This window comes from Ctenopharyngodon idella, chromosome 12 (assembly GCF_019924925.1).
Source record: "Ctenopharyngodon idella isolate HZGC_01 chromosome 12, HZGC01, whole genome shotgun sequence".
NCBI lineage: Eukaryota > Metazoa > Chordata > Actinopteri > Cypriniformes > Xenocyprididae > Ctenopharyngodon > Ctenopharyngodon idella.
This window is the reverse complement of record NC_067231.1, coordinates 3,703,921-3,716,855: the sequence shown is the minus strand read 5'-3', so window position 1 is coordinate 3,716,855 and position 12,935 is coordinate 3,703,921. Positions and strand designations below refer to the sequence as shown.

The 12,935-nt window shown below is 36.0% G+C and overlaps 1 protein-coding gene across 22 annotated transcripts in view; it reads right to left on the bottom strand.

The window, feature by feature from the left end:
- Positions 1–12,301, bottom strand: part of LOC127523702 (integrin alpha-X-like) — a 113,593-nt gene extending 101,292 nt beyond the window's left edge. For 5 of the 22 annotated variants that reach the window (XM_051914714.1, XM_051914715.1, XM_051914718.1 and 2 more), the window contains exons 1-10: positions 11,594–11,612; positions 9,275–9,392; positions 3,424–3,527; positions 3,243–3,313; positions 2,828–2,942; positions 2,578–2,714; positions 2,336–2,481; positions 1,751–1,901; positions 465–615; positions 246–319 (exon numbers count right to left, since the gene is read on the bottom strand). In XM_051914714.1, the coding sequence (XP_051770674.1) occupies positions 246–319; positions 465–615; positions 1,751–1,901; positions 2,336–2,481; positions 2,578–2,714; positions 2,828–2,942; positions 3,243–3,313; positions 3,424–3,527; positions 9,275–9,378 (1,053 nt within the window). In that variant the 5' untranslated portion in view covers positions 9,379–9,392; positions 11,594–11,612. Of the gene's footprint in view, positions 1–245; positions 320–464; positions 616–1,750; positions 1,902–2,335; positions 2,482–2,577; positions 2,715–2,827; positions 2,943–3,242; positions 3,314–3,423; positions 3,528–9,274; positions 9,393–11,593; positions 11,739–12,156 lie in introns of those variants that run through there. The other 17 variants (XM_051914708.1, XM_051914709.1, XM_051914717.1 and 14 more) reach the window with 15 other exon arrangements.
- Between the last annotated feature and the right edge of the window lie 634 nt (positions 12,302–12,935).

The window sequence follows — 12,935 nt, the reverse complement described above, 5'->3', positions numbered from 1 at the left end:
AATTGTTGTTCAAACAAATAGAATACTAACAATAAAATTAAAATTAACTTAAAAATTGAAAATTGCTATGTTAAAGAGGAAAAAAGCATGGATAGCATGCAAAGGCATGAATTAAATTAAACAGTAGGAAAGCAATTCAACAGCTCCAAATTATTTTAAGTCTTTCATTTAAGTCATCTTTTTCATTTCTGTACAATGTCTCTTTCATTAGTTTGGTGTGAAATAAGTTAAATACATAGAATTACATTTGATGTAAATGCTGCACTAAACCCGTCCTGTGCAAACTCCATTCGAGATGAATCTCCAGAGGTCTGGGTTCCTATAACAAATAAAAGAAGCAACAACACAGTTAACTATTATTTTAAATCAACACAATGAACAAAGTAACTGTGCTCACATGACAGCTGATGAATGTAAAATGTAAACATTCTGTCTATTATTTTTCATTCCCTCTGCAAACATACCTTCAATGGCAATAATGTTCTCTTTGAGTTTTTCACGAATGCTTTCCAGCGCATCAAAATCAGTTACTTGGAACACATGATTATTGGAGGGTGAAGATGCAATAATTTCCAGCTCCCTTCTTGCTCTGTCACTATTAAAAGCATTGCCAACCTAAGAAAAATTCAATGGAGATAACTGTAACACTTCATAAATCTAACAATTTAATAACATTTTTGTTTTTAAATAAAATGTTTTTATAATACCCTTCTTTTTTTTTGATTAATGATTTTTATTAATAAAGTAGATAGATCACAAAAAAAAAGTTAATTATGTCATCTTTTACTCACCGCCATGTCGTTCCAAAATTGTATGGCTTTCTTTCTTCTATTAAAGGGTTAGTTCACCCAAAAATGAAAATTCTGTCATTAATTACTCACCCTCATGTTGTTCCAAACCTGTAAGACCTTCGTTCATCTTCAGAACACAAATTTTTCTTGAAATCCAAGATTTTTTTTTTTATTCCCCATAGAAAGCAACATAATTACTGTCATTATAGGTCCAGAAAAGTAGTAAAGACATTGTTAAAATCCATGTGACTGCAGTGGTTCAACCTTAATGTTATGAAGCGACGAGAATACTTTTTGTGCGCAAAAACAAAACAAAAATAATGACTTTATACAACAAATTCGTATCTCCCCTGTCATTCTCCTACGCTGTTTGCATTGCAGACAGTGCAACGCTTCTGTGCTCTACATCAGAATGTCGGCTCATTATTGGCCGGCTCCTGCGTCAGCATCACGCGCATGCGTCGTGCTGCTCACGTGATCAGCTTTGGCCAATACTGAGTCGGTGACGTAGAACCTGGAAGTGCTAAACATAAACAGCATAGGAGCATGACAGCGGAGTAATACATGACAGAAATTTCATTTTTGGGTGAACTAACCCTTTAAATGCAAAGGAAGATATTTTGAAGAATGTTTCTGTTGTTTTTGTCCATACAATGACAAGACAACATTGGACAACATTGACTCTTATTGTAAGGACAAAACAAGACATTCTTCTTGTCAAGTTTGGAATGACATGATGGTGAGTAGATGAATGAATTGACATTTTAAGAGGAACAGTAATTTTTATGCACAATACTTTCACAATGGCTATCATATCAGACAAATCATATCAGGAGCATCTAGATCTGAATCAGTATAAATTAAAGCAGTTTTTCCTGGTTTTTGCATAACTAATATAGTTAAGTCTTCTTTTTTTTTTATCTAAAAGAGGCAAAATATAAATGTAAATCAAATCTTACCCCAATAGCATATCGTGTTATATTTTTAGCTTGTGCTTGTTGAACAGCTGCAGTCAAATCATCTGGATCAGTTGATTCACCATCCGTGATAACAACCAAAATTTTACTGGCTGATGGTCTTGCACCTCCGTTACTTTCGAATAACTCTTTACTATTGAAAAAAAAAAAAAAGAAGTAAAAAATATTTAATCAATAATACAATAATACAATACAATACAATACAATACAATAATAATGCAACTGTTTAGGATACATTTCTTATTAAGTTTACATTGTTTGTCTTTGAAACCTTCTTCAAATTATTAAGTGCTGTAAAACCTTTATTTCACACTCAAAAAAACAAAAGACTTGTAGTAGTATGTGTATCCAGTCATTCATGCATTTAATTTTGTGTACTTTTTGCATGTTTGCTCAGACACATCAGTTTTTTTTTATTTGTTTTATCCATCATCTTAGTTAGGATGTGCTCCTCAGCCCTCACTAAACATCCTGTTAAATTCATCTTCACTCCAAGTCTTTTTGTCAGAAGTAATATTACTTTTAATGCCATAGATAAAAGAATTGAAATATCAGCAGATGTCTCACACAAGTTGTCCTATAGCTCTTGCGGTGTAGGTCCATCCTCTCTGTTGAGATATCTGATTCACTGCATCTTGCCACCACATGGCATTTTTTACTTGTTGAAACTTGTAATGAATGACAGATTGTGTAGAAAACTGTGCAATGGCAAACTGTAAAAAAGACAGATAGATTTAGTGCCTCTTGCTATGAACGTTAAGGGGTAAAAAATCATGCATAAGCTAAATCATAATAAATGCATTGATTACCTGTGTATCACGGTCTATACAACTTTTGATCATTTCTATAACAAAATCCTTCATCTTAATAAACTCCAGAGGTTTTACACTTCCAGATCCATCCAGTAAAAAAGCAATATCAATTTGTGATGTTGGGCATTCTGAAGCTGGAGAAATGAATAATTGCATCATATTTTCATTTAATCTGAATAACCATTTCATACAGTATATACAGTATGAGGAAGACTTGCTTTGATTTGGTAGAATGCCATAAATGTACCTCTCAGAGTCTCTGGCACAGATCTGCTCACAACATTATCTGGACTGATTTTAAAGCACATGCCATTGTAAGTGGTTATTTCATCACAGTTCTTAGGTATGGTTGGACCACAAACCTGAGAGAAATTAAGATTTTATTTTCAACATGACAAACTGTAATATGAACATTAGTGTAAAATTTGGAGAAGCCAAAATTTTAATTATTTTGGACATCTTTTAGACTGACTGCAAATGGAAGGTTCAACTCTAGCAAATTATAATCTAATTAAAATTATCTAAATATAGACAAGCACCAAATCTAGCATGTTTTTGCAGTAAAATTGGTAGCATTTTTAGAATATCATAACATAATTTCTCTTAGCATTAAGATTTTATATTCTCACAAAAACAGAGATTATTTAAAATATGACACTTACCACTGCTCTTGAAGACTGAGGATCAATAGACATTGAAAGTCCAAGGGACATGTTGACAGCCTCATTGGTGACTGTTGAATTAAAAAAAAAAATGTGGATTTTTATTTTTATTTTTTAGAAATACTAATATGAAACTAGTGTCTTATATTACATACTTAAGCATAATTTAAAAGCTAAGTACCGGTAATGGGCAGTGGCATGCAGTTTCCTTCAGTGACAGCACAGCGATATATTTGTCCTCTCAGAGTTTGACTGAGTTGTATTAAAGGATCACTCACAAATAGACTGAAAGAAGACAGGAGGAATATGAGAACATGTTAAAAAATTTGGTTGGTTGGGTCTGCTGTTTGAGCATGATGCAAAGACCTCTGAGCGTATTTGTTACGTCCCTCTGCCCTGTTTTTTTTTTTCTTTCTGTTGCTCTCTTTCACTTGTGCAGATGCAAGCTGATTGGTTGTCTTGGCTGCCAATCATTCGGGACAAAACAGGCGATTTTTAGGTATGGTCGGATATTACAGGAATTTCTGCAAGAATTTTTCCACCGTGGTATCTCCTCTTACTAATCTTCTTAGTCCTAAACAAACATTTGTATGGACTAAAGAGTGTCAACTTGGTTTTGATCCAGTGTGTTAATTCTTTTTTGTGTGTGTTTGTGTGTTTTAATTTTTGCTTTAATTTTTCTGTACAGCACTCCGGTTGCAACCTCCGTTGTTTTGAAATGTGCTTTATAAATCAATAAACTAAACTAAGTTTTTTTTTTTTTTTTTCTCTCTCTCTGGTACAGAAAAAAAAAAAAAAAAAAAAAAAAAAAACACATACATCGGAAAAACATCAGTTCACCAATTGCCAGACACTTTCATGACTGTAATCATGATATAAAACAGTTAATTCGTATAGGAATTGAAAAAGTAGCAAAGAAGAGGTGGACATGTAGAAAAAAAAATGTTTACAATGAATACTGGATGCATCGGTTGAAGTATACGTTTCCTCTGGGTCTTAATGAAGACCTTTTGCGATGATACTTATCCGAGACTCGAGGATTGAGGATCCACGCGCAGTAGTTTATTAGAAGGGTAATCCAAAAACACAGTCAAAAACAGGCAAGAGGTCCAAACACAAGCAAGCAGTCCAAAACAGATACCAAGGCTAAGGGACAAAACAGGATTTTGAAAAGTGGGGGGACATGTCACCCCTGTCCCCAGTGGAAATTACACCCCTGACCAAGTCAGGATAACAGAGAAACAGAGACAGATCCAGAACACAGGCAACAGGGTCAAAACCAACAAACAGATAAACACAAGAATGCTCAGAAATGCAGTTGACACTTACAAAACCCCACAGAGAATGATAGAGTGAACCAGGCTTATATAGGGTGAGGTAATGAGCTAATGAAACACAGCAGTAAACAATCATGGAAGATAAGACTAGGCAATGAACTATGGGAAATGAAGTCCTTGATGGTGTGGCAAAAGTCCAGGGTGGAGTGCCCTCTGGTGGCAATTACGGGCACTCTCACAGGTGATCGTGACATAGCCCTCCTCCCAAGGAGCGGCTTCCAGGTGCTCCCATTATGGCTAGAAAAGTCCAGGAGGGAGGCGGAGCGGCAGCGGACTAGGGGACGGGATGGAGGGCCAGGTCCATAAAGTGGAAGAGGGCATGAAGACTGAGACAGAGCAGGCAGCCAGGGCGGAGCAGGCTGTGCAGGCGACCAGGGCAGCGCAGGAGACATCGAGACACCTCTCCTGTCTCCTTTAACCTTACTTTTTATAAATCACGATCTGATCAGTCATTTGTATACTTTATTTATTTCAAATTATGTTGTCCTGGTATTGTATCTTACTCTAATCATTGTCTGGAGATTTGTGTAGGAGTTAGATTAAATGATTTACTGAAGAAGGTAAATATCCGAAATGTCTGTTATGTAGGCTATGTCGCATTGCTTAAAAGGAGTGCAGATCATTTTGTTCTTTTGAAATAAATCTCCAGCTTTTTACGGATCTACACACCCTGAGTCGGTGGAACACTGTGGTTTTATCTTTTTTTTTGTTTCTCATTAATTGTCATTAATTGTCGAGTGATACACAGTGTCTTCCACAGATTACGGTGAATGTTGTCAAAGGAATTGTGGGGTTGGCATCTGTCACACCCTCTAATAAGAAGGAGAAGGGCTTTAAATTAGATGTTTCAATATTGACAACTTTGAGGGTAAGTATTCTCAAACTAACAAGCTAGCTAGCTTTGTGTAACATAGTCCACTGTAGGCAAGTTTGCAGAACCCAGGTGCAATTTATTGAAACTTGGGCCCGGTTTCACAGACAGGGCTTAGCCTAAGCCAGGAATAGGTCTTAGTTCAGTTAGGATATTTAAGTAGCTTTTATAAATATACACTAGAAAAAAACATTACAGACATTTGTCTTGAGACAAAACAATGGCAGTGACATATTTTAAGATATGTCAGTACAAGTTTTTTTTTTTTCAGTTAAAACAGCTCAAACATGCATTTTACTCTAAAACTAGCTTAAGCCTTGTCTGTAGAACCGGGGGAAAGTGACATAAAAAAATATTCCAAAACAGGTTTGGCATAGACTTGACACAAGACAGCATGAACATGAATACACTCACCAAACAATGGGTTAACAAAGCTAGACAAAGGAACAATGAAATATGAGGGCTATTTATACACAAAACTAATGAGCAAACAAGGGACATCTGTGCACAATCAAACAATGAACCAATGAGAACAGAGCAGAATAATACATGACGACAGAAGATAAGACAAGAGGCTTGTTCAAGTTGCATCCGCGCTGCGCAGACCGGTCGGAGTATGACATCAAAGTACCGTGAGAGCGATTCAAAAGCATAAGGAGTCGTATGCTCTCCAAATGCACTCACGGTACTTTGATGTCTTACGACGATCGTTCTGCGCAGCCCAGATGCATCTCGAACAAGCCTCTTGGAAGCACAAGACATGATCACATGAGGGCAAGGAAGTCACATGAAAGGAACATGAAACATGGCTAAGGCAAACTACAAAATAAAAGTCATGAAAACAAACAAAACCCAAACCCGCACAAACCCAGCTAGAAGATTATTAGAAGATCATTGGGAGTTTCAGATAAGGGGTGGACGGGAAGGGAAGATTAGAGAGGAGGGATAGTGTGATATTCACAAGATTAAGATTGGGACATTGTGCACTGAATTATCGGCTGGCAATGGTTGGCAAGCATCCAGATGGCAGATGTTTGTGTGGAGAGTTGGAATCTGTGAAGCATGTAGTAATGGAGTGTGTAATTCATAGTGATGCAAGAATCCACATGTTTTCTGAGCTGTTGGAGTCTGGATTCCCATCTATATCTTTGAAATCAATTCTTGAAAATAAGGATTTTGAGACCACAAAGATTGTTATAAATGTTTTACTTCACACTGGACTTTATAAGAGGATTTAATATATAAGATGGAGTTCATCAGATGACCTGAGGAGGGCAGCAATACGCCTTTGAAGCGTCTGAGCTGCCGCAAATCGCACAAGAAGAAGAAGAAGAAGAAGAAAACCCAAACCCAACGTTATACTTTGTTGGTGATAGTTCATATTCTTATACTTTCAGTTTTCTATCTATTAAACCTTTTTTCGATCTTCTGGTTCACTAATGTTATTATGTTAATACAATATGTATGATTCTTTAGGACTGTGAATGTCACTAATTTTGTGCATTTTTTTTCAGTTTATGATAAGGATGACAGGATAGGTCAGCTTGAGGGCGAATTGTTTCAGATCTATGAGGAAGTCAGAGAAGCCACATAGCTGGAGAATAGGCAGACAAAACTAGAACTGAAGGATGGATTTATTGTTCATATTTTAAGTTTCTATAAATTTCTACATTTAAATGTAGGCAGGACAAATCTATTCAGTGGAAAAGTTTAGCACTTTAAAAGGAAATATTTCTTGTCTTGTTTATGCATATATCCTATCATTTGGGGTTATTCATTTATTATTTTGTCATCAGTTAATCTTTACAGATTGTGTTAAGGGACTTCAATCCTGTCACATTCTCCCAGTGAAGCTGTTGCTGTGTTGCTGCTGCAACCACATGTGTAACCACATTGTTGCACAACTTTACCAGATGGCAGTCTACTCTGAGCTCGGCATCAGTTCAGTTCCTCCAGCTCACAGCAGTACTGAAACTGAGCAGAGCTGCCACAAACCCAGAACAACGGTAAATTTAAGTTGGTAAATTCATGTTCCTTGAAACACATAAACAGTACATGTTTTAAATTTAAATTTTTTTGTTACTAAACAAAAACCTAAAATTGGTGTGTTAGATAAGTGAACTGTCCAAGAAATGTACTGTTGGTATGCCCTTTAGGAAAAGGGTTGGCTAACACTGGCTCATCCTAATACGCCCACTTGGTATTCTTAGGGAGTCCAGCAAAGTCCTATCAGTGTCTGCTAATGGCTTAAGGTGCAAACTGTAATCAATTACAAATTTAATGTAGTATAATAATAATAATAATAATAATAATAATAATATGTGATTTTTCACCATTTGGACAAAGAGATAGTTCACCATTTATTTATTTATTTAATTATTTATTGATTGATTGTCTGTCTGTCTGTCTCTGACCCTCATGTTGTTCCAAACCTGTATGACTGACTTTCTTCTGTGGAACACAAAAGGAGATGTTAAGCAGAATAACAGGCTTAGTAACCAGTCACTTTCATTACATCTTTTTTTCCATACAATAAAGATAATGGTGACTGTGTTTGTCTTACATCTTCTTTTGTGTTCCACAGCAGATGGAATATTGGTCTAGAATGGCATGAGGTAGAGTAAAAGATGACATTAATGTTTGAATGAACGTTTTTTAAATGGCAATGAGAAATTGTTTTAAAGGGCAGGGTGTAAAGTTTGTCGTCATCTGAGACAGAAGAGAGTGGCCAGTCAAGCAAACGCGCTCTGTAGAGCAGTTTGTCCTTTTAGGGCTACTGTAGAAACATGCCAGCACAAAATGGTGACGTAACATGTAAGGGGACCTGCGGTGTATGAGATAAAAATGGCTCATTCTAAGGTAACAAAAACATAATAGTTCATTATATAAGCTCTTTTTACACCACAAACATAGTTATGTATATTATATTGCATTTCTGTCAATAGATCCTCCTAAAATTTTCACATTGCACCTTTAAGGTAAAAATGGGCAACATTTTTGATACTACTTTTCATTTCAAGAGAACCCATGGATGCTGGAACCATTACATGTGGGTGGGACAAGGCCATGTTATACTGTGAATATAGTCATTATGCCTAAACAAAAGCTTTAGTCTGTTTGGTTTCCTCTTAAGTGTAATTGTTTTTCATTATGAATATATTAATATGCGAAATGCTGTCATGTGCATTTTTATTTTTATTTTTTGCAGTGCTTCTCTCGTAGATGCATGTTTGAATGTGAGCAATGTGTGAAAGCAGAAAGCTCATATGAGACAGAATTAGACCAAGAGGGCATTTAAAGGAAGTTCACACTTGTTGAAGTTTGAAATTGCCTTAAAAGGACATTTTGCATCGTCATCCATATCATACTGGTCACAATATTACATACTCTATAACAATAGAAAGATTGTGAATGTTTTTACCTTATGAGGCTGTCTAATATTAGTGTAAATCTGTAAGTTCAGTGTTTGTCAACATGGGGTGCTGCATTCAAAGAGACAATTCGACAATGATGATTCAGAAATCACACAAACTAAACATTTTGATAACTAGTGTAATTTTTCAGTATGGACAATGGAGCACAAAATCTATAATCTGGGTTTTTCTATGTCAATGTAGTAGCATCTATTTCTTACTTACACCTAAATGTCACTTTAAAACAAAACAAACTATGGTGGTTGACTGACTGTTAGTCAGACGGTTTCTTTCATGTCTCATTGGACAGTTGATGGCAGTGTGGTGAGTACTGGAAGTGGTAATGTGCTTTCCTAACAATGCAGGGGTTTTTTTTCTCCCCCCCATCATCAGTGGTTATGTTGCTCTCACCTCAATTCATCTTTCTGTATCACCTTATAGCCAAAGGCAACATTTTGACTCTGTGAAGACGCAGTGAAAGTTTTCCAGGTAACAGGATCAATGTTAAAAGCCATCACCGACTGAGATGCTAAAGTGTTCAGAAGTGATAAAAAAGACTGAATTAGTAAACTGTAATTTGACAATTGAAACATAAAATTGATATTTCCATTCCTGTTTGCTGATTGGTCAATACAACATTGCAGCCATGCTAAAATACATTCTATAGTAACAGATGCCAGTTCAGCAGCTGCTGGTGATTTCACTGTGTAGCACCAATAAAGTAATTATGTAATACGTTTTTTTTTTTTTTTTCTCTCTATTTTCTCAAGTAAGGTGTATATTTTCAAATCTCTTAGTACAAAACTCCAAACTGATCACACTTGTAACACAGCTAGTCATTCTTTCAAAACCTTTGGTTTTGGGGTTACCATTATGGTGAAGTGTTGAGCTTGTGCTTGGGTTGAGGACCTGCTAACAAGAATTCATATCACTTTAATAATAAAGTAATGACTATGGTAGTGCTCTGGGTAGCGTTTCCCAAAAGCATCTCTGTCAAGGAGTCACAGCCTGCACCCTCCAATTACAACACATCGTCACCAGATCTTCACGCTCCACCCACTCGTTCACAATCCCCTGAGTTCTGATCACCGGCACTGCACCTCATCACCAGTGACACTTTAAAAGACTCTCACTCCCTGCACTCAGTGTCTGATCTCGTCAGACTCATGGACTACTCACCCGCTACTTACCAGAGTCTTCTTGTGCCTCCCTCCTCTCAACTAAAACTCATTCTGTGGGTACAGTAAATGTTCTCACTGTACCATATGACTGAATCTATACTGTAGTTGACCTTTTCAGATGAAGGATGAGTTACAATAACGTGGCAGTCTCTACCATAGTAATCTGTTTACAGTATCACATGACATATATACTATAATGTAAAATGATGCCATCTGTCTCCCTTCTTCTAATGCATCTTTGATCAATCTGATGTTATACTGTACAGTCATTGACTGTTTCTTTTCCCTTGTACTCTGTCCTGCTCTGTGTTCACAAATTTCAAATCCCTCTCTCTGTCTCTCTCTTTCTCACACACACCCACACACCCACACCCACACCCACACCCCCACCCCCACACACACACCCCACACAAAAAAACAATGTCTAAAATTACTGGTATTACCATCCTTGTTGGGACATTTGATTCACAATGCAGTGTTGCAGGTCCACACACCCACACTTTGAAAATTGTGGTCATCATCTAAGATAAATTGCTTATAATTCATTACATTTGGTTATCCATATCAGAAATTGCAAATAGGTTTTATAGAAACTATGCCTATAGAATATATATCGAAATCTATAGGTGTACCAAATGATTCATTGATTAACCATTAAGTTCAGTTGGATTAAATAATAGACAAATGTATTAAACTGAATGAAAAGAGATGCAAATCAAAAGTTTGATAGTAATAGAATTATGAAAGGCAGTTACTGTGAATGAAACATTTATATAGAAGAATCACTTATTTTGTGTTGTGAAAAGGAAACTTTGTGATTTTGTGTATTGTACTAACACATTTGAAAATATGCTAAAATGTGTGAAATAAGTGCACTTTTGATGATCTGTTGTGATATTAGTACTGAGATTTTTGAAAATGTACCAATTGCTTGTGAAAATTGCACCAAAGCAATTAAAAAAAAAAAAAACCTGTAAGATAACATAAAAAAAGGTTTTGAAAAAACTTAAAAAAAAGGTTAAAAAAAGCTGTCAGTTGCATTTGAGTTGAGTTTGACTTGAGTTTGAGTCTTTGCAGTGCTTTTCTTGTAGATGCATGTTTGAATCCGTGCAACATATGTGTGAACATGAGTCAGAATTAGATGAAAGGGCATTTTAAAAAGTTTAGACTTATTGATGTTTGTTCTTGCCTAAAAAGGACATTTTTCATCTTCATCCCTATCATATGTCTGTTCATAATATAACATATGCTACAACATTTGAAAGATTGTCAAGATTTTTAACTCAAGAGGCTGTCTAAAATTCGATGTGTCTAATGTCTTATGATCAACAGTGTTTCTGAATGTTGAGTAACTAAATCTACAGTAAAACAAAACTGTAAAAGCTTTAAACATAATTCCTATGACAGTTTTGTTTTTCAATCACTCATTCATCTATTCACGTACAACATTATTGCAATGCATTTTTCACAGCTTTAGTTTTTAACAAATATAAAGAGTATGAAAGAGTTAGTTCACCCAGAAACAAAAATAATGTAATCTATTACTCACCCTCATGCCGTTCCACACCCGTAAGACCTTCGTTAATCTTCAGAACACAAATTAAGATATTTTTGTTGAAATCCGATGGCTCAGTGAGGAGTGCATAGCCAGCAATGACATTTCCTCTCTCAAGATCCATTAATGTACTAAAAACATATTTAAATCAGTTCATGTGAGTACAAAATAACGACTTATATACGATTATATCATTGCTGGCTATGCAGGCCTCATTGAGCCATCGTATTTCAACAAAAATATCTTAATTTGTGTTCTGAAGATGAACAAAGGTCTTATGGGTGTGGAACTGCATGAGCGTGAGTAATAAATGACATCATTTTCATTTTTGGGTGAACTAACCCTTTAAGAGAATGTAAGGCAACTTTTACCTGGCTAGATCATGTAACTAGTTAAATTTAAAGTATCTGTACAAGAAGGGGAAAAAAGGCTTAAGACTTGCAACACAAGAAGGCTTACAGAGAGAGGAAATAGACAGCTATTGAGGCAGTAATGGTGTGTTACATAATAACAAATAAGTAATAAAAGAAAGAGAAGAATATAAATTAATATCTTACCACAAAAGATGTACAATCTGATACAGAAGTTGTGGTCCATTGTAACCAGTCAAATGTAGATATGGAGGACGCATGTGGTGAGACAGTCAAGGCAATAAATGAAAGAGAAGAGTACTAGAGGTGGTTCAGATATAAAAGGGGTAGAAGCATCTTACTAAAGAGGAAAACAGTTTGAAAAAGAGGAAATGAGTGCATATTCAGTAAAGATGAAGCATAAGAGAATACGCAGAATACATTTTTGCTTATTGAATTAAATGAATTTAAAAAACAAAAAAAAATCACCCACATTGTCGTTTACGAACTCATTAAATAGTCAATAAACAGATGTCAATAGAGCTATCCAAGAAAAGTATCTGAGAAGAGAAATTTGCTATGTGGCGTATGGTTTTGGATTTTTAACCTCTGTTTCTAGGTTTCAGAAGGGTGCTCGCAAGCGCCCCCTTTGAGGCCAATATACACCCTCGAGGTGCACTTTTGCCGAGCCCGCACTGAGGCGAGCTCGACAGCAGACTTCTACCCGACAGTCAAAGTGCCATTACATCACAAAAGTCTGAATTCAGAAGAAAAAAATTGCAGGTCTTAAGCCTTAATTTTTTTTATGCATTTCCCTCGCTAACTTTCCTCCCTCTTCTGGACTGCGATGTATGTCATTGCTTATGTTAGATGTATGCCCATTACTGGCGGAATCTGAACAATGGGTTTAATGAAACACCCTAAGCCAGGAATACCAAATATCAAGCATGCCAGTCGTAGACTGACCATCTGGAGCACCAGGAGTT